Raw genomic sequence first — 27247 nt, 5'->3', positions numbered from 1 at the left:
CCGTGTCGGTGTCTTTCTTGATGGCCTGGAGTGCCTCGTCTATCTTTTCCCCAAAGAGGAATTGCCCATCGAACGGCATATCCAGCACCTTAGATTGGACCTCCTGCCGAAAAGACGTAGCCTTGAGCCAGCCCTGGCGGCGGAGCACGGCAGCCCCGGCCAACTGGCGGAATCCCGTCATGGCCGCGTCTATGGCGCAGTCGATAATTTCAGCCGCGGAGTTTTGTCCCTCCGCCAGAAGAGCTTTCACCTCGTCCTGGACCGTGGCCGGCAGGCCTTGCAGGTAGGGAGCTATGTCTTCCCATAGCTGGCGGTTGTAGCGGCCCAGGAGGGCGATGGAGTTTGCCACCTTGATGGACATGGCGGATGTGGTGGAGAACCTCTTGCCTATGGTGTCCAGCTTCCTTCCTTCCTTGTCCGGGGGCGCGGACAGCGGCGAGGAGGGGTTTCGGGATTGTTTTTGGGCCGCCTGAGTGACAACCGAGTCCGGTTTGGGGTGGCCGGTCAGGCAGGCAGGTGCCGAGTTCGGGGCCTTATATTTTTTGTCTAGGCGCGGAACCACCGCCGGCACCGAGGCAGGCGTGAGCATCAGCTTCTTGCCCTGTTCCCAAAGAAAGTCTATCAAAGGAATAGACTTGGCTGATTTCTGTGTGTGCTCCTTGAAATCATGGAGGAAGCATTCCGTTTCCGCGGATTCCACCGCCATGTGAAACCTCCTTGCAGCTCTGTCCACCAGTTTGTGGAAACCTCCCACGTCCGCCGCTTCAGAGTGGCGCGGTCTCGGGGATGCCGGGGCAGACGAATGGTGTGATGACGCAGCATCGGCATCGTCGTCTCTGTGGTCCGAGGCGACGTCTTGCACCTCGCCTTCCTCTAAGTCCGTGTCATCCTCCTCGCTTTCCGATGAGTCCTCCGCCTGTGTTTGCGGTCGGAGTTGGCTCCGAGGACGGGCCGGGGGAGCGGAAGGGTGCGAGGCCGACGGTTGCGCTTGGGTGACCGGTACCTGGGCACCGCTGTCTGCGTCCGGGAACCTTCGTTTATAGTCCTGCACCAGGGATTTCAAATCGTTGACCAGAGACAGTGGCAAACAGATCATCGGGGTTTTCACCGTGTCTACGGTCAGGGAGCTGTCTTGATACGTCACTCCGTCCCTGATCTCTTGGACGTCCTGGTGTTCTTCGTGAACCTCCTGTTCTTCGTCCGACTCCTCACTTTGTAGTGTGTCTTGTTCTTCTTCGGGTGCCAATTCCACCGTTGGGCGAACCGAGGGTGTTGGACTCGAGTGAATAGAGACTTCGACCAATCTCGATTCTTTCCAAGATGGCGCCGGGGTCTCTTCCGACGACGTGCGTGAAGATGGCGCTCCCGCCATGTGTGTTGGTGATTTGGGCACCTCCGTCAGGGTTAATGGTACCAATTTTTGCGGGGATAAGGGTTTCGCCGCCTTACTGATGGTAGGGTCGTGGACTTGAGATGCCTTAGTCGAAGGAGTGGTTTTTGAACTTGACTTCGACTGTTTAGGAGACGAACTTGACTTCGATGTCTTGGGTGACGAGCCTTCGGTATGAGGTGTTTTCGGCGAAGGCGTACCTGAAGATTTAGACCTCTTAGGTGACGAAGAGGCGGCCTTCGAGGGTTTCAGAGGAATGGTCGAGGAGACCGGTGCGCCCGAGGACGCAGTGGTGGTCGTCGTGGTCGCCGCGGAGGGCGATGAGGCCGTAGTAGTCGACACAGTGGTCGTGACTGAGGTGGTCCGCTTAGTAGATGGAGCGGGCTTCTTGAACCTCTGGCCATCCTTAACAGACACGGAGGAGGTGGTGGAGCGTGCCTCCGAAGGCTTCCTGTGCGCCTTCTTAGGAGGAGTGTCTGTCTCTCCAGGGGACTGCACCCTGGGTCTCTTCTTGGAGACTTTGGAGGTCGCGGAGACACTACCCTCGGAAGATTCCAGAGTGTCTCGGACCTTAAGCCTGTCGAGCCATTCGCGAAGGCGAGTTTCCCGTTCCTTAACCGTCTTCTTTGGGAAGGCTCTACACACCCTACACTTGTCAGTGACGTGGTCAGGGTACAGGCAATATATGCACAGGTCGTGCTTGTCCTCCGCTTGAATCCGCTGCTTGCCGCAGGAGGAGCAGGCCCTTAGGAGGGCTTTCTTCTGTGAGTCCGCCATGGACGAAGTTTTCTTATTAGATTCCGACATGTAGTCGATGCTAGGATGAAATCCTTTTCGTAAAAGTGAATTTCGGTGAAGTTTGAGACTTCGAATTTTGGAAACCTGAAGAGCTCAGGTTGGAGACTCCCTAGCACAACGTGCGGTAGAAAAATCTGAGGGACGGAGGCTCCTCCCGGGAAGGTTCTAGAAGGAGGTCGGAGCTGATTGGCTAACGATGAGACTTCGGTCCTTTTACATAAGGACGTGGAAAGGCCCCATAAGGGGAGGCCCTTCGGCCTATATTCTCTATGTATGTCCTTAGGACATTACTTTTTTATGTACCGGAGGCTCCCGTCTCGGCGACGGGGAATGATTCAGGCATGTGAATCTATGAAAGACACCCAAATACTGGATAATCTATATTACAAACAGGTCATAATACTAAAAAGGAAGAATCTCATGTACAAAAGGGTTTTAAATGTACTTTCGGGCAATGCCGTGAGTACATTTTTTTTTATATACCATCACAACAAAGATGATGCATGTGCCTTACCTTTTATTGTGGTGGATGAGCTCTGTCCCAGTAAGTCGAGCTGGGTCAACTGATGCTTTAGGGAGGACTGGGTCAGCTGCTGGAAAGATATTAAAAGTTCTTCTGGAGGGTTGAAACCTAAACGGAGAGTATATCTGTTAAAATGGTCTACAACAAAAGTACGCGTTTATGCCAACATGGCACTAACTGAAGTTAAATACACAAAGTACTTCTGCAACTATGTTACAAGCTCATGAATGGTAGAAAAAATATCTAAGCAATATTGCCTAGCATGATTTTTTTTTATTTGTTAAGAAAAATCTCCAGTTTAACCGGCATGACTTTTCAGAAAACAAATTTAAGGAACTATGTCCAAGTTCCATGTATCAAGTAGGAAACCTTTCTATTAGACAACTAGGTAGGGCTTGTTCATACTAAGTTTTGAGACACAGCCAGGCCTCACTATTCAAAAAGCCACATATATTGGCATTCTCCTTTGCACAATCAAAAATTCAATAGGGACATTTAATAACACCATGAAGAAAAACTTCTAGCCCAGCAAATTCTAGCTATGCTACCAAAGCACAGGTGAACGTATTCATTTTGTATTAAGTAATAAAAAAATGTTTTCTGTATTTGTTCCAAAAAAAGAAGCTGTAGTGGTGAAAAAGTTAACTTTTTATCTTTGCCCTACTTTCAATCATCAGGCAAAAATTCAAACACGAAAGCATAAAATTTAAAGCAGTTTCTAAACACCAATGTTTTAAAAAAAAGTCTGAAGGAAATTAAGGGTGCATAATTAGATGTAAGAACAGTGGAAATGATGTATGAGAATATTTGCTATCCGATGAAGAACACAAATAGTGATGGTAAAAAAATGAACTTCGAAAAAACGAGAACTCGGAAAGCTTTGAATTAAAATGGATGGCAAACGAAAGATTGTTCAAATTAAGGACTTTACTTTATGACAAACAAGCATTTACAATGCAACGGTCTTGCCTTCGGAAAAGTTAGAGCTATTGGCATTGTAAATGACAATTTTTTTTATTTATGTGTTGGTTTTGAAAACAGATATTTAAATGGCATTGTCATTTACAATGCCAATGGCTTAATCTCTGACAAATTTGAGACCTATTGCATTTGCACCCCCACACAGAGCCACACACACACACAGAGCCCCCCACACACACAGAGCCCCCCACACACACAGAGCCCCCCACACACAGAGCCACACACACACAGAGCCACACACACACACACACACAGAGCCACACACACACACACAGAGCCAGAGCCACACACACACACACAGAGCCAGAGCCACACACACACACACACAGAGCCAGAGCCACACACACACACACACAGAGCCAGAGCCACACACACACACACACAGAGCCAGAGCCACACACACACACACAGAGCCAGAGCCACACACACACACACACAGAGCCAGAGCCACACACACACACACACAGAGCCACACACACACAGAGCCACACACACACAGAGCCACACACACACAGAGCCACACACACACAGAGCCACACAGAGCCCCACACTCACACAGAGCCCCACACTCACACAGAGCCCCACACTCACACAGAGCCCCACACTCACACAGAGCCCCACACTCACACAGAGCCCCACACTCACACAGAGCCCCACACTCACACAGAGCCCCACACTCACACAGAGCCCCACACTCACACAGAGCCCCACACTCACACAGAGCCCCACACTCACACAGAGCCCCACACTCACACAGAGCCCCACACTCACACAGAGCCCCACACTCACACAGAGCCCCACACTCACACAGAGCCCCACACTCACACAGAGCCCCACACTCACACAGAGCCCCACACTCACACAGAGCCCCACACTCACACAGAGCCCCACACTCACACAGAGCCCCACACTCACACAGAGCCCCACACTCACACAGAGCCCCACACTCACACAGAGCCCCACACTCTGTGGTAAATATTTGATTTACCGTCCTAATTTCTATGCAGGTAAGTACTTAAACAAAAAAATAACTCAATCGGAAAGAAAGACGCAGAGTCCGTGGTGTTAGAGTTCTTAGGGGTTTTATTCGTTAAAAAGGAATGGTTCTGGGGCGTGGCTACGCAAGCGGAGATGGCGGTCGCAGCTTGTTAGAGCTCCCGCCGGCCCGCCATTAATCCTTCCTGTTATCCTGGTCCCCGACCCCAGAACCCACAGCCACAACGGGGCGGTGATCGCCGAGAACACCAGGACTCCTCCGGTGTGCCCAGCGGAGGTCCGGCGTCCCGGAACGGGACGGAGCCGCGAGGTGCAGAGTGCGGCCTAGAGGGCGGAGGTGCAGCCGGGACCTCGATTTTGGCGCTCCCCGGTAGTGCATCGCCGGGCCTGGTGACGGCCGTGACGCCCGGAGACCCGAGGGGCTGGGAACGCGGGAGAGTCTCTGTGCTCCCTCTGCCGGGGCCCGGTCCTACACACGAAGGAGGAGCCGGGGCAGCGGACGACCGAGATCGGCTGGAGAGGCCTGGTGGCCCGGGCGCAACCGGGGCCTCGGTTTTCGCGGCCCAGTGCTGGCCGGATCCTGCAGACGAGACGGAGGTCGGGCGCCCTGATACTCCTGAACGGCGGTAATTGACCATCGACGTAGGTGGACTGCGGGGAAGCTGGCAGCAACCGTGAGTAGTGGCCCCCCCCCCAGACCGAGGGAGACGCCAGCGCTCTGGCGCAACATACACTATAACTATCCACCCTTCTGGGGGGGGGCTGCTGCTCGGAGGTGACCCTGCTCCTTGGCGGTCGCTGGGGCCGGCCGCGTCCTGACCGAGTCATTGGGCTGCTTCGAGACGGACCCACCGGGATCTGCCCCGGGGCCGGACGCTGTCCTCCCTTGCCCTCCATAACTATCCACCCTTCTGGGGGGGGCGGCTGCTCGGAGGTGACCCTGCTCCTTGGCGGTCACTGGGGCCGGCCACGTCCTGACCGAGTCATTGGGCTGCTTTGAGACGGACCCACCGGGACCTGCCCCGGGGCCGGACGTTGTCCTCCCTTGCCCTCCATAGACCTTGGCAAGAGCGGTCGTGGTTTCGCGCCTCCTTCCATCTTGAGGGCCCCCCCCCTTTCTTTTGCTTTTTGGCCCTTCGCAGTCATGACCAGGGGAGGTGGTGGCCCCGCCAAGCAAGTAACTATCGACAAATTCACCGGGCCCAGTGGGGGCGCTGGCTCATCCGGGGGTGCTCCACCTGGAGGGGGGCCAGACAATGCAGCCCTTATGGCGGCCATCACCCACTCGAGGGACATGCTAGACGCCAAGATCGGGGCAGTAGGCGCGGATGTAACCTTATTACGTCAAGACCTGAGGAACGCAGTGGCGCGCATTACAGAAACCGAATCCAGGGTAACGGTAGTGGAGGAAGATGTAACTACCCTTAAAAAGAGAATGGCGGCGATGGAATCAGCGCAGCGGATCACGGCGCTCCGGGTGGAGGATGCCGAAGGGCGGGCGCGCCGCAACAACCTTCGCTTTGTTGGCTTTCCGGAGCGCTGTGAGAAGGGCAACATGGAGCACTTCCTCACACAGTGGCTGGAATCGTGGATGCCCCCAGGGACGCTGTCCGCTTGCTTCATTATCGAGAGAGCTCATCGCGCCCTGACGCAGAGGCCACCTGAGGGCGAGCGGCCTAGGGCGGTGATCGCCAGACTACTAAATTACCATGACAGAGATGCTGTGTTGAGGGAAGCTAGAATCAGGGACGCCCTCCTCTATGAAAATCATAAGATAATGATTTTCCCTGATTATACCAAAATTGTGCAACAGCAGCGTCATTCCTTCATGGCCGCCAAAGCAAAATTGAGGGGTCTTAAGCTCCAATATTCCCTGTTATATCCGGCACGCCTGAGGGTGATTTTTCAATCACGGACATTGTTTTTTGATACGCCGGAAGACCTCTTCAAATGGACGGATGAAACGGTGCGGATTAGACCGAACTCGCAACCGGGGCTCAATCCGGGCTCTCCTGAGGGCTCACCACGGGCTCAGCAAGATCAGACGTTGAGGAAGAAGGGTCGGGCCAAGCGATCCAAATCGCGCAGACGTGCGGCCTCGGTTGATGGCACACAGACCAGTGGCAGAACCGAAGACTCCGAACAATCTGGGACAGACCACTGAAAATTCCGAGGCCCTGCCTTTCCCTTTCTACTGTCACTGCTGTGACTTCTGGTTGGACTCATCGAGTCGTCTGGGCCTCAATGACTGCCCGGCACTGCTGCCGCCCTGGGGCAGTACTTCCTCTGTCCTCTGATTGAGAATGGGGCTGTGGGGTGGGGGGTCGGGGACTGCGTGATGGTGGCTACCACTCTCCCTCTAGAGAGAGAGACACTGTGGGAGGGGGAGTGAGCTTCCTGTTTCGTTTGGGAATGTTGGGATCCATTGGTATGGGTGGGCCCGGGCCCTATGTTCTGGTCTCGGGACCACCCATGCCGCGACAGGTACTTCAAGGTTCTTTGAGGTATAGGGTTGGGGGTGGCGGGATGAGGGCGGTCGGGGTTAGGGCCGCTGAGTTGGGGATGGGGACTGTTTGGGGTTGCGGGACCGTGGGGTTGGGGACTGTTGTCCTTGGGGTTGTCAGGGCTATGCATGTGTGTGTTGCAATGATGTTCCATATGACGTGTGGTGGGTGGCACGGGAGTGGAAGGCTCGGGTGGTGGATCTTAATGGACCATGGCTGAACCGATTCATGGACTTCCAGAAGATACTATACGAGTGATTACGTGGAATGTCAGGGGGCTTTTAGATAAAATCAAACGTGGGGCTGTGTTACGCTGGGGGAAGAATGCAGCTGCAGATGTCCTTTTACTTCAAGAAACACACATGATGGGCACAAAGGCTCTGGGCCTACAGAGATTTGGATATCAACAGGTCTTCCATGCCGGGTTTTCCAGGGGGTCCAGGGGAGTCGCCATATTGATTCACCGCAGGGTGGCTTATATCCACGAGAAGCAGTGGGTAGATCCTCAGGGTCGTTACCTGTTTATTAAGGGCATGGTGGGTGCAGAATCGGTGGTGTTTGGCAGTGTTTACGCCCCCCCACCGCTCCAGTGGGCCTTAGCCGAGAGGCTGTTTGCTGTATGGGAGGACATCTCAGGATCCTTAGCAGTGATTGGGGGAGATTGGAACGATGTGATGAATGTAAGCGTGGATCGCCAGAGGCGCCAAGGGGGATCTGAGATCCCGCCCCCCCCCCTTCGCCCTCCAGATTGCTTGCAATGAGTGAGGGGTTGGGCTGGGTTGATGTGTGGCGACATATGCACCCCACAGCCCGGGACTATACTTATGTCTCGGCTGTACACGGCTCCTTCTCGAGGCTCGACTGTGTGTTTGTGCCTAGGGACTATTTGTGCAGGGTGAAGAGCGCGGACATCTTACCGAGGGGTCTGTCCGACCATTCCCCCGTCTCGATTGGACTGGAACTCCTCCGGAAAAGACAGCCGTTTCGATGGAGGATGTCCTCGTGGCATCTCCTTCAGCCGACATATGCTAATCATTTACGTGAAACAATTGACCATTTCTGGCGGGAAAATCTAGTGGAGGGCGCTGATGTAGGGATGGTGTGGGAGGCCATGAAGCCTACCATACGAGGAGCAGATATTGCATGGTGCTCGGCGGCCCGTCGGAAGCGTCGAGAGCAGGTTGCAGAGGCGGCTGTACGGGTGACGGCTCTGGAGCGAGAAAGTCGTGAGGGGGGTGATGAAATCGGGCTACGTCTGCTTCTACAAGCACAGCAAACCTACGGGTCCCTCCTGATGGATGAGGCCAAGCAGGCGTGGCTGGCCACCAGAAGTAGGATATATCAATGGGGGGACAAGTCCTGCTCCATGCTGCATAGATTGTGCCAACAACACTTCCAACCCCTCCTACTGCCTGGTCTCACGAATGGTGGTGGGGAGGTTATGACCGACCCACATGAATTAGCTACGAGTTTTGCCATGTACTACTCCACCCAATATGCCCTGCGTGACCGGTTGTCGGATGACGACTTGGCCCGATTCCTTGAGGAGCTGCCGCCCGTGCCGATATCTGATGAGACTAAGACGGCCCTGGATGCTCCCCTCACTGCTGAGGAGCTGGGAGATGCATTGGGGCAACTTAATACTGGCAAGGCCCCCGGCCCAAATGGCTACCCTAGCGAATTTTTCAAGAAATTTCATGTTCAACTTGGATCTTATTATCGCCAGGCGCTGGAAGCGGCGCGTACCCAAGGGATGTTGCCCCCGGATTGGCGACATGCCGAAATAGTGGTCTTCCTGAAGCCGGGCAGACCCCCAGACAGTCATGACTCATATAGGCCCATCTCTTTGATTAATGTGGAGGCCAAGATTTTGGCCAAAGCCCTGGCGAACCGCCTAGCTCCTCATATCACCGACCTGGTCCATCCTGATCAGGCAGGTTTCATGCCACACAGGGCAACGCGACATAATATCCGTCGTGCTCAGGCGGCGATTGACGCTGTTGGGACCCTGGGGGACCGGGCAGCGCTGCTGCTGACCGACATTAACAAGGCCTTTGATTCTGTCAGCTGGTCGTACCTGTTTGCCTTGCTGCGCTGCCTTAACCTGGGCCCGGTCTTTCTATCATACGTCCGGCTCCTCTACACGGACATCACGGCCTCGGTGCGGGTCGCCGGGGCTGTGTCCGAAACGTTCCACATCGGCCGCGGGACCAGACAGGGCTGCCCTCTTTCCCCATATTTGTTCGCACTGGCCATGGAGCCCCTAGCTGCCAGAGTGCGCCAGGATGCGCTGATACGGGGCTTTCAATGGACTGCCACCCTGTCAGACAAAATAGCCCTATATGCGGATGACGTCCTCTTTTTCCTTACCGACTTGCAGCGCTCGGGCCCACGTGTCCTGGAGGTGATGCAACAATTTGGGGAGGCCTCGGGCCTATATCTGAACCTTCATAGATCCACATTGTGGGTGCTAGGAGGGGGCGCCTTGGCGGACCCCTGGGCCTCAGGGCTGCAGGTGGCTACGACCGGGCTGAAATATCTCGGTGTCTTTCTCTCGGCCTCGGCAGACACTGCTTGGGACCATAATCTCATCCCAGTCTGGGAGAGGGTACAGTCGGACGTTAAGACTTGGTCTCGGATGCCCCTGTCCATCTTTGGCCGCTCTGCTATTTTTAAGATGGTGGCGCTACCACGCCTATTGTATCAGTTGCAGAACCACCCATATCCTGTCCCACCTCAGTGGTTTCGACAGGTCAACTCTCTGCTGGGCCGCTTCCTGTGGGCCGGAGGTGCCGCCAGGGTTGCGCTGCGTACGTGCTTTTTATCCACTTACTGTGGGGGCTTGGCCACGTCGGATCTGCAGTCCTACTATCAAGCCGCGCACCTCCTCATTCTGAACGACTGGTGGTATGGCAATGGTGAAGACCCAGCCTACGCCCTGGAACGTGCCTTGATGGGCGACAACTCGCTCCACACCATCCTCTACTCACCCCGGTTGCGTCGATCATTGCCGAGGGTTACAAAACTCGTTTTTGCGGTGTGGCGGCAGGCCTTGCGACGCATGGGCTGGTGGGGCAGACTGACCGCGGAGACGCCCTTGTGGCGTAACGGCTTGCTACCGGAACTGTCTAAGCTATCAGGTTTTGATGGCTGGGACGCGATTGGTATTTCGCAATTAGGCCTTGTACTGTCTGGCACAACCCTCAAATCCTTTCAGGCCCTTCGCACCGAGTTAGATATGCCCCAATCTCAATTTTTTCGATATTTGCAATTCCGGCATGCGCTGCTGCCCAGTCTCACCGATGTTGACTCCCTTCCTGACTTCAGCCCGATTGAAGCTAAGGTATTCATGGGCGATCTTGGAGATAAAAAAGTTTCACGCATTTACCAGACAATGGTCATCCATTGCTCCTCCACCCTCCTTCCGCTGAAGGCGGCCTGGGAGATGGACGTTGGTCAGCTGGATGAAGATGATTGGCGTGAGGCCTTGGAATCCCCGAGGGGTGCGGCCATTGCCGTCCGATTCCGACTAATCCAATTTAAAATCCTGCACAGAGCCTACTATACTCGCGAGCGTTTGTGGAAGGCGGGACTGATAGCGTCCCCAGACTGTCTGAGATGTGGGCTGGAGAGGGGTACGTTGCTCCACACGATGTGGTCGTGTCCTAGATTGGTTGGCTTCTGGAGAGGTGTGTGGGACTGCTTATCGGAGGTGTTGGGCAGGACCCTCCCTCGTACCCACCGTCTGGGTCTGCTGCATATTCTAGAGGGGGTTGGTGGCAATATGTACAAGAGACACCTGCTCCTCCTGGGGCTGGTGGTGGCCAAGAGAGACCTAGCCCGAGTATGGAAGGATGTGAGACCCCCCCCCCCCTGAGTGCGTGGAAGGCTGGCATAGACTTCTGCATGGGTCTGGAACGACCGATCTTTGAAGCCCGAGGGTGCCCCCGTAAGCACTTTAAGATATGGAAGAGATGGGCGGACTACAGGGGCCTGTCGCTGGACCCCCCGGTGGAACCAGAGGAAGATCTTTAACTCCCTGTGGCCGGACGGCCCCGTTCCCCCCACACATACACTTGCCACTTTAAGAATTTTCATCGACACCGTCCATACACACATGCATAGGGTTAGGGTGGGATCCAGGGGAGGGATCTGGGAGTTGGGGATGTGTGGGTAATTTGATGATAAAGACAGAGATGGTCGTTTCTTATAACCTTGTGTTGCTATGATTCTTGACTGAATACTCAATTCTATTTTCTCGATTGTATCGGAATGTCTGATGGTGCCTTCCCGATTGTGGGGGTCCGTCTTATTACATATGCTCATCTTTGTCAATAAACTTGTTGTGAAAAAAAAAAGGAATGGTTCTGGTACCGGATATCGGGTTCCTGCCACCACTGGGGTGCAGGAAGGGATAGAGCAATACTTTATTGACAATACATAGCTTATATACTTAAATCATATACTGAAAACCAATACAGTAGGCGTAACAGCTGAGAGAAACAAAATAAGAGCATACACGTGGTAGCAATACGTAATCAGAAGGCGTGAACTAGGCGTGAACATAGAGGCGTGTGCTAGAAACGTCACATGTAAGTGTCACAAGTGGGTGGATACATAGCAGAATCTTGCAATGTCAGCAGAAATCTGAGGTCTGGATGCGCGCGCAGCTGCATGACGTGTGATTGACGTGAAACTGGAGGGTGCAGGGGACTTGACATTTACACTAGAGGAAAGAGACAGAAGTCTGGCATGTCAGATCAACTCGTACCTCTATCATATCTGATATCTGATGTTTAGGAACCATATTATCTAGAAGGAAAAGGTCTCTGGGGCAGAGGCTATTCTATACTGACTGTGAGTGCGTGTATAAGCGTCTAAGTGTCTGCATGAGATGCGAGGGGGCATGGGCCTACCATGGTAACAGGAGCTATGAATTACTTGCACGGAGACAGTAAGGCCGGGCCCTTTGCTCTGCAGCTGGGAGGATGTTTACTTGAACTAGTAGGTAGGAATGCATTTTCGAGGAGCGGAGCAGATAATTCGAAGGTTGAGTACAGTCTTGGCAGGCAACAGGCTGAGCTAAGCGCCGTGAGCCGCGCAGGGAGTAAGGCAGAGGTCACGGGTACAGAGGCAGACCAGGCTGAGGCATTCAGAGTCAGAAGGCAGGAAAAGGCTTGAAGGCAGAATTCAGGGCATACTTCGCCTGGGCTGGAAAACGTGTAAAGTATACCACAAAAAGACGTTGGCATGGCATATTTAGAAACGGAATATTCAACCCGTTCATGGCGGATCTGAAAGAGGACATGTTAACGTTGGACGCAAATGTATTTGCGTCTTCATAGCTGGCACAGGAGGGAAGTTACATGCACTTTAAGCTGGTACATGGAGACGGTGGGGTACACGTTAGGGAACATTTCTTGACCATAAAATTTATATTTCCTCATTCCCTCCTTGTTCCCTACGGACCCTTCATGATATATCGATCCTCATGAACCGATCAGTCTGTTCACGTAACATCATTTGCTCTTCTTTCTTCTTTTCGCGTTTTGAATGGAAACTGGAATGCGGAATACATGATGTGGCGCACAGACCACAAATCGCTGGCCCACACTGTAGGCACAGGCAGCAACTGAATACTATGACAAGGGCAATGCCTAGGAAGGATAGGATCTTCCATCCCCAAGCGGTCAACGTTGTCCAGAACACACCGGACCAAGTCCAGGTGCCTGGATTCTGATGTATCAATCTTGCAATTTTATGAAGACGTGTGATAGCTTTATATACAGTTGGCGCGTTTTCTGGAATGAAAACACAGCAACTTGACCCGATGACCTTACAAGCTCCGCCTCTATCTGCCAGGATGACGTCAATAACAAGACGATTTTGAAGAACAACAAGCCGCATGGCGGACTGCTCCTCTGTTAAGTTGCCTAGAGCGGAAGTAGTTTCATTCACTACTGCTTTGAGGGTTCTAGTTAATTTGCGTATCAGTTTACTATTAAAAACAGCACCTAAGTAGGGGAAGAAACCTTTATTGAAGTCTGTTTATTGCTCCCATGCCGTTTCAGTATAGTCGACAATCGGGAGATCTCTTCGGAGTCTACTGTTTACTAGATTTGTATTTCTGTGATAATCAGGAGGGGCTAGGAAAACAGGGGGCAGAAGGAAGGCAATGTAACAGGTACCATCCCAATCTGGAGGTAAGCGTATGTATGCGGTATGGCCACAAACAAAGTAGGAATGACGAGTAGCTCTAAATGTAGACCTGCCCTGATCACTGAATTCGACCACAGTAGTACATTTACTATGACCTAAGTGTACTGAACCCTTCTTTCTGACACATAAATCACCAGTGACTGGTAATACTGACATAGCAGGGAGAACGGGTGCGGCTTCGGATTCAACAGTAAGAATCATGAGGTTAATTGTATAATTACCTAATCCATATACTTCATTTTCTAGATCAGTTCCTGTCCTAGTGGGAAGTCCCTTCTTGTCAGGGTAGCAGGCGTTGAGCAGAACTAGGTTCAGGTTTCCCCAAACCCAATTCCCCTCGAAAACAGCAATATCAGAATCTAAAGAATTAATTAATCTAAACCATGCACCACATGAGCCATTGTGAGTGAACGGATACGGAAAGAGAGGCAGAACTCCCTTGTATTTCTGGTAGGGAGGGAGTCGGCCACATATCCAACAGTTTGTAGCATTGTTAGTCTGATGGGAGTGATGTAACATACTAAAGAATGTATTGTTGCGCAGCGCAAGTCTGTAAGATAACTCGTGTAGGGGTAATTCACTAAAAGAATGTTCGGCAGAGACGTTGTAAGCAGGTTGTGTATGCTTGAAGATAGGGTAGTATACGTGCAGCAATATACTAGCAGCAATAATCAGGAGGCTCAGAAAAAACAAAACCAATAATGTCACTATACAGTGACTACGAAGTGATTTACAATATGCACGTTTCTTGAGTTGTCTCTCTCTCTATCTCGATCTAGGGGATACATGTCAGAAACTATTTTAACCGATTCACCAAGGGGAGGACTTAAACAATTAAACTGTCTGACTTGCTAGATCGAAGTTTTGTTCTATATTCCTCTTGCGGAGTTTTTTCTCTCTTGGGAACTTTAAAGTCACTAGATTCGGGGCAGTCCTTTGAGGGGGTGGAAGAGTCAGTTTCTGGCAACAGTTCATTACATTTCTTAATATGACTCGTATGGATCCACCCTTTTCGGCCTTCCACCTTGATTGCAGTCCTCGTGGTCAGAAGGACGAGCTTCGGCTCCTGCCAACGGGGCTCCAGCGGACTCCTCCTATCGAAGTTGCGGATCAGCACAGTGTCACCTGGACGGACATCGTGTGGCTTTACATCAGTGTTGTCAGGAAAGGCTGCGGCAACCTGTGAACGACATGATTGGAGTGCTGACATCAAGGAGGCAAGGTAATCTGTCAGCATGTTACAATCGACATTGGTTATTTTCTTAGGCATGGGCGTCCCCCACATATTTGGTGGTCTGCCAAAGACCACTTCATACGGGGATAGTCCTGATCTCGAATGGGGGGCCATTCTCATGTAGAATAGTGCAACTGGCAGGGCGACTATCCAGTCGACCCCTTTCTCTTTACATATTTTAGCTAGGCGTGTTTTCAGTGTCTGGTTATGTCTTTCTACAAGGCCAGCTGCCTCGGGATGTCGGACGCAATGGAATTTCCACTGGTATCCTAGCAGAAGTGAAACTTGCTTCATGAGCTCGGACGAGAATGGCTGTCCGTTATCTGAGTACACGATACGAGGCAAGCCGTACCGTGGGAAGAATTCTCGAACCAGCTGCCTGGCAGTGGTCGGGCAGTGTAATCTGGGACTGGATATGCTTCGGTCCAACGGGAAAGTGCACAAACAACTACGAGGACATACTTGAATCCTCGACATCTGTCCATCTGGATATAATCCATCTGGAGGACTTCAAAAGGGTGATCGGGAGGATGAAATCCACCTTGCTCTACAGGGACGCTTTTACCTGGATTGAACTGACAACAGATCATGCAAGTACGCACTTTCTGTTTTGCTGCTGCTCGTAAATGTTTGTTGTACCAGAGGTTCTGTAAACTGTCTAACATAGCTTTTTCTCCCAGATGTGCTGGACTATGTGCGGTATTTATTATGACTTGAACCATAGAGTCGGGGAGAAACCATGTAGATTTTCCCTTCGTCACCCATCCCTGATCTGTCTGGACCCCTCCTAGTTCAGTCCATTTCTTGATTTCATCTGGAGTGGCATGTGTCTGAATATCGATTACATCTAGTGTGGGATCTTTAACTGTCATACAATGTGTCGGTACTATGATCTTTGTCACGTCAGTTGTCTGGGTGTGAGTTAATGCTGTATGTTTTGCTGTTTGGTCTGCCAGGTCATTACCCTGGGAAACAGAGTCTGTAACTTTAGTATGTGCTTTACACTTCATGATGGATATGCCTGAAGGCAGATGTATTGCTTCTAACAGTGCTTGAATGAGGGGACCGTGTTTAATCTTGGCACCATGAGAGGTCAAGAAACCTCGTTCTTGCCATAACACTCCGAAGTCGTGTACGACTCCGAAAGCCTAACGGGAATCAGTGTATATGTTAACATTTCTGTTCTTGGCTAGTATACAGGCTCGGGTCAGAGCGATGAGCTCCGCTGCTTGAGCAGACAGTGTGTCAATACGATGTGTTTCTTTGACTTCAGTTTCAGTGGTCACTGCATACGCGGCCACTAACTCTCCTGTACTTGTTCTCATGCATGAACCGTCCACGTAAAGTGTCAGGTCTGGGTTTGTCAATGGAACATCTGTTAAGTCTCGTCGGGGCTTTGTTACTGCATTAATGATCTCTATACAATCATGCGGAGCTGGATCTGTTATAATAGAGGGTAACAATGTTGCGGGATTTAGGATGCTACAGCGTCTGATTTCTATGTGGGGCTGGAATAGCGTCAATTCATAACCTGTCAGTCGTGCTATAGTCAAGTGTTGAGTCTGGGTTCGGTTTAGAAGGACCTCTACAGAGTGTGGAACTTGTACTGTCAATGGATGTCCTAATACAATTGAGTCGCTCTGTCTGATTGCTAGGGCTGTCGCTGCAACTGACTTTAAGCACGCAGGGAGTGCCTGGGCTACTGAATCCAATGTACTTGAAAAATAAGCGCAAGGCTTATGTGAACCTGCTTGGTCTTGAGTGAGGACAGACAACGCTGTACCATCACGTTCTGTAACAAAAAGTGTAAAAGGTTTGCTGTAACATGGTGTCGCTAAAACTGGTGCTTGACATAAAGCTTTCTTTAATTCCTCAAAAGCCTGTGTATGTTCCTGAGTCCAAGGAAGGGCAGTCGAAGTCGCTGCCTCCTGTGTTGTCAACTGAATGAGTGGTTTAGCTAGAAATGCATACTGAGGAATCCATTGTCTGCAGTACGAGGTGAGGCCTATAAAAGCTCGTACTTCCTTTTGTGTCTGGGGTTGTGGCATATTTACGATTAGCTGGATGCGGTCAGGAGTGAGCTGTCTCCCCACTTTGGACAGCAAGTGACCCAAGTACACAACTTGCTGAACACAGAATTGTAGCTTCGAAGGAGACACCTTGTGTCCCTTGTCGGCCAGAAAATGTAAAACTGTCAGTGATGCTTGTTCACATTCATGTTCACTTCGTGCGGTGATCAGCAGATCATCGACGTACTGTAGTAAGGCAGTGTTAACTGGCATTTGGATACAATCAAGTTGTCTTTTCAGTGCTTGGCTATAGATGCTGGGGCTTTCTGTGAATCCTTGAGGTGCGCGCGAAAATTTGAAACTTCGTCCATTTAAACTGAATCCGAAGAGATATTGACTCTCTGGATCAATGGGCACACTGAAGAAGGCGTTCTTGAGGTCAATTACAGTAAAGAACGTCGCTTCTGAATCAATAGCAGTCAATAAGGATGAGATGTCGGGAACCACAGGGTACTGTGGAACAATGCATTTATTCAGTTCTCGTAAATCAATCACCAGCCGATATACTGGCGGTGCATTGGGATCAGTACGTTTAAGAATCGGAATGATAGGGGAATTACAGATATTGGAGTCGGTTTCTACGACCACTCCTTGGGCAATGAGCTCTTCAATTATTTCCAGTAAAGCCACTACAGCATCGGGTGGTAACTTGTATTGTCTGATTCGGGGTAAAACAACACCTGGCTTGAGTGTAACACGGTATGGTGTAATGTGCATGCAGCCTACATCGGTTGGGCCTTGTGCCCACAGGTGTTCCGGTACATTTTTCAATCTGACATCAAACTCTCGTAATACATAGTGACCCTTGAAGTCACGCAGAAAAAGTCTAACTCCTTCCGGAGAACAACATATCACAGCTCCTAGAGCCTTCAGCGTCTTGATTCCTAACAAGTTTTCTGGACATGATTTCGTGAGTAACAGGTCTGTAACACGTGATAATGGACCTACTGCTAGGGGAACGGGCTTTGATACCTCATTTACAATAGGCTGTCCTGAAAAACCAAGGGAAACATTCTGTGAGCCTGAGAGGGGTGCCCCTGGGACTTCATCATGGCTGCTTGTTGTGCGGCTTGCCCCTGTGTCAATTAAAAACTTTCTGTCTTTTCCCAATACTTGACTGTGTACATAAGGACCCTCTTGATCTACAGGAATCTCAATAAGAGGCAAGCCAACCTCCCTCTCTAGGCTGTTTCATGTGTATCGCTGATAATCGAGATAATCAGATTGGGCATACTGGTACATTTGCTGTGAAACTTGCTGAGTCGCGGCAATGGGCTGTGGCTGTGACACTGCTACGGTCTGTGCTGTATGTGATGAAGCATGCATAGGCTGTGTATTCTGTGAAGTCTGTGGCTGGACCTGGTCTTGTCTAGGCTGACGCGGTCTTTCTTTAGTTTTACCAGTGGCTATATTGTGTTTCAGGACTGGGCATTCATGTACGTAGTGACCTGGCTGCTTGCAATAGTTGCATGTCCCTTTAACGGGAGCTGCTGAATTCTGGGTCTGGGTCGTACCCTTTCTCTGGCCGTCGGCTGGAACCGACTGGGCCACTAACATTTTCATTTTCGTGTCTTTCATACGTCTCTGTTCGTGATCCTGTTCTTCTCTAATTCTGTTCTGGTGATACTGTAACATCTGTAACATCTGGGATGGCGTATTTGCTTGCCATGTACTTTCAACTTTGTATACACGGTTCTTAACTGATGTCAGGGAATTCTCGACTAATTTAGTTACAAAAAGATGTGGGTATGACTCGCTACCTGGTTTCAGGCCACTATTAATAATGAAACATTTCTCGAATCTTGAATAGAAGTCACTAGTATCTTCATCGTGTTTCTGTTTACAGGCTGAGATTGCGTCCCAGTCTTCCTTTTTAGTTGTCAGTAATCTTGGCAAAACCTGTACTATCAAACCTGGTAATGCTTTAGCTTTCTCCCCAAGGCCTAGCCCTGGAGTACGAATTTTTTCCTCGTCTTCTATTTCAGTCCATATAATATTTTTATCTCCCACCTCCCATTCTCTTTCCTTGAGTTTCTCGTAGATGCCGGTGGGCAACAGTACTTTTAACAATTTCATAATATCCGTATATGTGTAATCTCCCATGAGTAACATATCCTTAAGTTCTCGGTGAAAACCTGCAGGGTCTTTATCGTGACAGGGTACTAGTTTCTTCATCTCTAATAATTCTAACTTGGTCAAAGGTGTATACACATACACACGTTTCAGGGTATTATCGGCACCCATAACTGGGTGTACTTCTCGTAAAGGATTCTGCCTGTCAAAATGCTCCAAATGAAACATTTTTCTTTCTGGGGGCGGAGCGGAAACATATTGTGGGCCTAAGAAAGCGTTATATCTGTGCCGTTGTTCTAGAATTATTTGAATTAACTTGGTACTTAGGCCTCTCCATCTATTCATAAGTAGTGCTTCTAATGTATCAGGTAAGGGACCTGGGTCCGAATGTTGATTTCTGTATAACGTGAGGAGGTGCTGAATCATGTATACACCAGCTACTTTCTGCTCGTCTGGGGAAAGGTTCAGAAATGTCTGTGCTACTGTGTCATCATTGTATATGTTAGGATTGTCAGCCCATAGTACTGCTGACCGGGCTAGTTCTTGTTCATCCATAGAATTTAGTACGTGGTACCCCATTCGTTCTTGAAGCATTTTATCAGTATCTTGAAACAGATATTCAGGAGAATTCGGTTTTGATATGCCGGAGAGAAAAACTCTTGCTTTCTGGGCGAATACCTTTCTTAAGGTAATTTCCTTTTCCTACATACGCTATCCTTTCTATAGTCGTTTCTGGTTCTTCAGGCCCCTCCTCCTCAGAGGAGTTGTTCCTGTCGCTTTCTTTTTCTCTTTCTCTTTCGTGTATTTCTATCACTGCTTTTCTGATTTTCTTGTACATGCTCGCTATACAATTCAATTTATCATGATTTCCCTCGGCTATGTTTTGACCCCACCTGTTTAGTGCTTCCATCTCTTCCTTGTCTGCTCCAGGCCTGTCTCGATCTCTTATTAAGCAATTTATGAAGAAACGTAATACATAACCTTGAGTGTCAACTTTCTGGTGAGCCATGGCCTCTTTAATACTTTCAGGATTTTCCCCAGTCTGGACAAAATGATATATTCTATCTAGGTGGTCAGCCATCCCTGGGAATAACACTAGGTAATCTGTAGCTTGTCGTATGCGTAGTGATGCTAACAACATTCTATCGTCTTTACCGGGTACTGGATCGTATCTGCAAACTGGAAGGGGTTCTTTAAGCATGTTAAAGCTTGGTGATTGGGGTGTACGTTGCTTCATTAAGTCCTTAACGTTTAATCTACGTGTTGATGGCGGGGTCTGAAGACCCCCTGTCGCACCTCCTGAGGCTGAGGCTTGAGCATTATTTCTCTGTGGAGTCTGTATGTGTACCTGAACTTGTCTCTTATTAGGATCAGGCGCAAACGGATTTAGTATATAATCTTAGGTGTGGGAAGTGGTGGAGGTGGAGGAACAGGCTGTCGAACGGGTGAACTTCGTTGCGGTAATGGCGGGACATTGTCTTGGAGTGGGTTGCCACCTCCGTCACCGTCAACAGGCGGCACGCGGGCAGGTGGATTGGTGTAACCGGGAGCTACATCATCTAGATAGGAAGCCAGGAATATGTCTTTAGTAGTCCTGTGATTTACTTTAGTTGGGACTAATGGTGACGGCAGATCTTTCGGTATTTCTGGAGTGGCTTTAGGCAAACCCTCGGCCACTATATACATGCCATTTACAAGATTGTTTCACATGCGGTCTACTTGCTCTGCTTTTACTCGGATCCCTTCATTAACTAATTCGTTTTCTCGGACTTCATCCGACTCTTCTCTATGTTTGTCTTCTTTTCGGAGTGCTTTTTTGGCACGTTTATGTGATTCTTTACGCCACAATTCTATGGCATCTTTCTGGGATTGTCTGGCTTTCTTTTTCCATAGCGCTTCTTCTACTTTCAGGATGCACTCGGCATCCCATGTTCCTGTAACGGGCCACCTGTGTCTTTCTTCTAGGTGTTTGGTATAATCGGCCCATAAATCTAGATACAGTATGGCGTCTAGGCCATGCTTATGGTACATGTTATGTGTCCCTAGGGGGAATAGGAATTTCTTCCTCTAGTATCCCTTTCCTAGTTCCTATCTGCCTTAATTTATTGAAAAACGGCATCTTGTTTACTTAGTACTGGATACTCGATACTTGTTACTTACTCTGAACACAGTTAGTTACACAAAACGCAGTAATGTACATCAAACAGTCACTCATACCACGACATTAATCACATGAGACATTTTGAACACATATGACTACCCTTGATACTAGATGTACTGCTAAACAGCACAGATACACTGCTGAGAACAGTGCAAGAACTTGAATGCTTGATGTACTGCTAAACAGCACAGATACACTGTCTAAAACAGTGCAGACCGTGTTTGTGTACCCAAACCCGTCTTTACCGGATACATAATAATGCACCCGTCTAGATGCGTCCCCAGCAATGGTACTCACCGGGAAGCACGGAACAGAAGGCCTCGGAAAACTCGACTGGACTGGACCGGACTGGACTCGACTCGACTCGATACGTGAATACTTCGGAACTGGTGGGCCTCTTGACACCTCGGACCTTGCTTCTTTCGGCTAGGCTCTGGTCGGGATCCTCCGCACTTCTCACCGCCTCGTCTGGGTGCTGATCGCAGTCTCCGTCACCTCCGTGGGCCAGAGGGAGATACAGGAAATCCTGCGGGTACGCGTAATTGTCCGTCTTGACTTATGGCAGGGGGCAAAGGTTGCAACGCACCAACCGGCGCGTGGGGTGGGGGAGGGGTCCCTGTTCGGGCGCCAAAATAATGTGGTAAATATTTGATTTACCGTCCTAATTTCTATGCAGGTAAGTACTTAAACAAAAATAACTCAATCGGAAAGAAAGACGCAGAGTCCGTGGTGTTAGAGTTCTTAGGGGTTTTATTCCTTAAAAAGGAATGGTTCTGGTACCGGATATCGGGTTCCTGCCACCACTGGGGTGCAGGAAGGGATAGAGCAATACTTTATTGACAATACATAGCTTATATACTTAAATCATATACTGAAAACCAATACAGTAGGCGTAACAGCTGAGAGAAACAAGATAAGAGCATACACGTGGTAGCAATACGTAATCAGAAGGCGTGAACATAGAGGCGTGTGCTAGAAACGTCACATGTAAGTGTCACAAGTGGGTGGATACATAGCAGAATCTTGCAATGTCAGCAGAAATCTGAGGTCTGGATGCGCGCGCAGCTGCATGACGTGTGATTGACGTGAAACTGGAGGGTGCAGGGGACTTGACATTTACACTAGAGGAAAGAGACAGAAGTCTGGCATGTCAGATCAACTCGTACCTCTATCATATCTGATATCTGATGTTTAGGAACCTTATTATCTAGAAGGAAAAGGTCTCTGGGGCAGAGGCTATTCTATACTGACTGTGAGTGCGTGTATAAGCGTCTAAGTGTCTGCATGAGATGCGAGGGGGCATGGGCCTACCATGGTAACAGGAGCTATGAATTACTTGCACGGAGACAGTAAGGCCGGGCCCTTTGCTCTGCAGCTGGGAGGATGTTTACTTGAACTAGTAGGTAGGAATGCATTTTCGAGGAGCGGAGCAGATAATTCGAAGGTTGAGTACAGTCTTGGCAGGCAACAGGCTGAGCTAAGCGCCGTGAGCCGCGCAGGGAGTAAGGCAGAGGTCACGGGTACAGAGGCAGACCAGGCTGAGGCATTCAGAGTCAGAAGGCAGGAAAAGGCTTGAAAGCCGAATTCAGGGCCTACTTCGCCTGGGCTGGAAAACGTGTAAAGTATACCACAAAAAGACGTTGGCATGGCATATTTAGAAACGGAATATTCAACCCGTTCATGGCGGATCTGAAAGAGGACATGTTAACGCTGGACGCAAATGTATTTGCGTCTTCATAGCTGGCACAGGAGGGAAGTTACATGCACTTTAAGCTGGTACATGGAGACGGTGGGGTACACGTTAGGGAACATTTCTTGACCATAAAATTTATATTTCCTCAACTCACACAGAGCCCCACACTCACACAGAGCCCCACACTCACACAGAGCCCCACACTCACACAGAGCCCCACACTCACACAGAGCCCCACACTCACACAGAGCCCCACACACACACAGAGCCCCACACACACACACACAGAGCCCCACACACACACACACACAGAGCCCCACACACACACACACACAGAGCCCCACACACACACACACACAGAGCCACAGAGCCACACACACACACACACACACAGAGCCACACACACACACACACAGAGCCACACACACACAGAGCCACACACACACAGAGCCACACACACACAGAGCCACACACACACAGAGCCACACACACACACAGAGCCACACACACACAGAGCCACACACACACAGAGCCACACACACACAGAGCCACACACACACAGAGCCACACACACACAGAGCCGCACACACGCAGAGCCCCACACACGCAGAGCCCCACACACGCAGAGCCCCACACACGCAGAGCCCCACACACACAGAGCCCCACACACACAGAGCCCCACACACACAGAGCCCCACACACACAGAGCCCCACACACACAGAGCCCCACACACACAGAGCCCCACACACACAGAGCCCCACACACACACAGAGCCCCACACACACACAGAGCCCCACACACACACAGAGCCCCACACACACACAGAGCCCCACACACACACAGAGCCCCACACACACACAGAGCCCCACACACACACAGAGCCCCACACACACACAGAGCCCCACACACACACACAGAGCCCCACACACACACAGAGCCCCACACACACACAGAGCCACACACACACACACAGAGCCACACACACACACACAGAGCCACACACACACACACAGAGCCACACACACACACACACACAGAGCCACACACACACACACACAGAGCCACACACACACACACACACAGAGCCACACACACACACACACACAGAGCCACACACACACACACAGAGCCACACACACACAGAGCCACACACACACAGAGCCACACACACACAGAGCCACACACACAGAGCCACACACACACAGAGCCACACACACACAGAGCCACACACACAGAGCCACACACACACAGAGCCGCACACACACAGAGCCGCACACACACAGAGCCGCACACACACACACAGAGCCACACACACACAGAGCCGCACACACACAGAGCCACACACACACACAGAGCCACACACACACAGAGCCACACACACACACAGAGCCACACACACACACACACACACAGAGCCACACACACACACACACAGAGCCACACACACACACACACAGAGCCACACACACACACACACAGAGCCACACACACACAGAGCCACACACACACACACAGAGCCACACACACACAGAGCCACACACACACAGAGCCACACACACACACAGCCCCCCACACACAGAGCCCCACACACACACAGAGCCCCCCCCCCACACACACACACACAGAGCCCCCCCACCACACACACACACACACAGAGCCACACACAGAGCCACAGAGCCACACACACACACAGCCACACACAGAGCCACACACACAGAGCCACACACACAGAGCCACACACACACACACACACACAGAGCCACACACACACACAGAGCCACACACACAGAGCCACACACACACACAGTGCCCCCCACACACACAGAGCCCCCACACACACAGAGCCCCCCACACACACACAGAGCCCCACACACACAGAGCCCCCCCCCCACACACAGAGCCCCCCCCACACACAGAGCCCCACACACACACAGAGCCCCCCCCCCCCACACACACACACACAGAGCCCCCCCACCACACACACACACACAGAGCCACACACACACACACACACACAGAGCCACACACACACACACACACACACACAGAGCCACACACACACACACACAGAGCCACACACACACACACACAGAGGCACACACACACACAGAGCCACACACACACAGAGCCACACACAGAGCCACACACAGAGCCACACACACACAGGCGGGGCGAGGTTCTGTGGCAGTCACTCAGTCGGAGGAGAGGTTGGGGGTTCCGGGTGATGCAGCAGGTGCTGTAACACCAAGGCCTGGGAGCGTGTGAGGACCTTCTGCAAACCGATTGTGGGTGTTTTGCCTGCCCACTCACGTTTTGCTTGCATTATGGCTTATGCTATCATATTTAAGAGCAGTGCCGGCTACTCTACATTTCATTTATTTTTTGGCAGTTTCATATAGCGCGAACTCGAATGTTTCAGACCGCTTTACACGAGCGCCAGTTGCACTACAGAGGGAAACATTTATTTTTTTGTATATTAGATTTCTTGTAGGCACAAGGAGATTAAGTGATTTGCCCAGAATTAAAGGATGCCTGAGTCGCCAGCCAGACTCGAACCTGGTTCCCCAGCGTCATCGTCAGGCACTCTAGCCCTTAATCCACTGCCTGCTTCACCTTACAGAGCAGGCGAGCTTGGTTATTAACCCTACCTCCTAGAGGAGCTCATTTCCCTGGACACCTCTGTCTGAGAAGGCCCTCTTCGTCTAGCGCTGACTTCTAGGTTAGCACGCTATATCTGGCAGCCAATGAAGGAGAAGCACGCTGTACTGCCCTCTATTCCATATGGCAGCAACGCTGTCCCCGGAACCTTGTTCCTAGAGCAACATACCGTGACCCCATGACTGCTCCCTAGCTCCCGGGGATGTACAGTTTCCCTGGTTCCTTCTTCCTAGGCCACTCGCGGCGCGTTCCACAAAGGATTTAAATTATAATTGAATGCGATTTTATATAGCGAACATTACCCGAAGGTGTCAGAGCGCTTTACAAAAGAACCAGTTGCGTTACATAAGGACTTTGGAATACATGAGTTACATAAGAGATACAAACAGAAAAAAATGCAAATATACAAGTGGAGTGAAAGGAGGGAAAAATTGCAAATGGACAAGATAGCACTCCTTTCAGAGGGTAGCACAGGCCCCTGACTCCTGCTTATAGGGCTGCAGGCCACCCCTGACCCCTCTTTCGTAGGGCAGTACGCCACGTCTCTGTCCTCTGGCCGCGAGCTGCTTGAGAGAATCACTATCGTCCTGGCTTCTTGCTTCAGCTGCGCGGCACGCGAGGGGAAGAAAGAATGGAAAGTTCTGATAAACAGACGGACTGAGGTTACAGCCCCATCTGTTTGGGATCGCGGTTAGTTGCCGCAGGCAGAATTCCCTTAACGAGGAGAAGCGGTCGTGCTCTTTGGAAGATGGCTCTGCTGCAGCACAAGAGCTGACCGGACACCTCCCTCCTCCACAGCCCCATCTGGGCACATTCTTTCAAAGCTGACAGAAACCCACCCACAGGGCTGTCCGGAGCAAGAGCCGGTCGAGGGGGGACTGTGGTGTCTACAAAAACATTTATTAGGCTTCTGCCGTGACAGTTTTAACCCCCCTCCTTCAGATGTTTGCAGCCAGTAGGAAAGATAACTAGAAAACGCCATGTAAAGCACACGCCTTACACTTTCACCCACGTTCAGAAAAATGCTCTTCTGTGAGAGCCCCTCTGTGGCGTACTCAACATGCTGGTCAGTAGAGAGTCGATAAACAGCTGAAAGATGGTCAGTCAGCCTTTGTGAATTGGTTACAACTTTGCAGGAACACGGGTCGCCATTATTTTAGTAAGGCTTTGTCTCTAAGCCCCGTCCTTTTCAGACTGGGCGCCCGACTTCCTGCAATGCAATAGGTCTCGCATTTACGCGAGTTTCAACTATTGGCATTGTAAATGACAATGCCTTTTATTTATGTTTTGGTTTTTGAAACATAAAATTAAAGGCATTGTCAGTTACAATGCCAATAGCATAAACTAGCGTAAATGCGAGACCTATTGCATTACAAATGCTTGTTTTAAGACTTGTGGCATGGCTATAAGCCTGTCTGCTCGTTTACCTCTGCATGCCGGTCTGCCGCTGGACTATGCAACTACGGACCAGCTGCCAAAATATATATAACACCCCTCTGCTACAACGCCAAAGTGCTAGTCTCCTGTAGGCCCATACAGTGTGCAGAACTCACCATCCTGCCATTATTCGCCCGATAGAACGCGGCCCTTACCCCCACAGTACTAAGGCCACAGAGTATACAGCTTAAAATATCATTGTACATATAGCCTCAATATATCGCTGCCCTTACTACTACAGGGCTGATCTCCACAGGGCCATGCATTTTGCAGTCCCTACCACCCTACATAACTCTGCAGTTGCATCCACTGTGCTCTTCCGGCGGACCAAAGTGTGTGTAGACTTCACCTGCTTCCCATCTAGCACCCTCTATTATAACGCTGCCCTTCCTTCCACAGTGCTATATTCACAGGGACGTGCAATGTGACCAAACCACCCGTCCCCTATATAACACTGCTCCTACAGCCACCTCACAGATCTCTCGCAGGGCCATAGCGTGTGGAACTCCA

The 27247-nt window shown here is 50.7% G+C and overlaps 1 protein-coding gene across 2 annotated transcripts in view; it reads right to left on the bottom strand.

Moving 5' to 3' along the window:
• LOC147698192 (RNA-binding protein 26-like) overlaps nucleotides 1-27247 on the bottom strand; it is a 1163085-nt gene that overhangs the window by 763614 nt on the left and 372224 nt on the right. For both annotated transcript variants that reach the window (XM_086934819.1, XM_086934820.1), the window contains exon 11: nucleotides 2703-2819. In XM_086934819.1, the coding sequence (XP_086790945.1) occupies nucleotides 2703-2819 (117 nt within the window). The remainder of the gene's footprint in view (nucleotides 1-2702; nucleotides 2820-27247) is intronic.

The sequence above is a fragment of the Lissotriton vulgaris genome, chromosome 8 (genome assembly GCF_964263255.1).
Source record: "Lissotriton vulgaris chromosome 8, aLisVul1.2, whole genome shotgun sequence".
NCBI lineage: Eukaryota > Metazoa > Chordata > Amphibia > Caudata > Salamandridae > Lissotriton > Lissotriton vulgaris.
The sequence above is the reverse complement of the archived record's forward strand: the minus strand, read 5'-3'. Positions and strand labels throughout refer to the sequence as shown.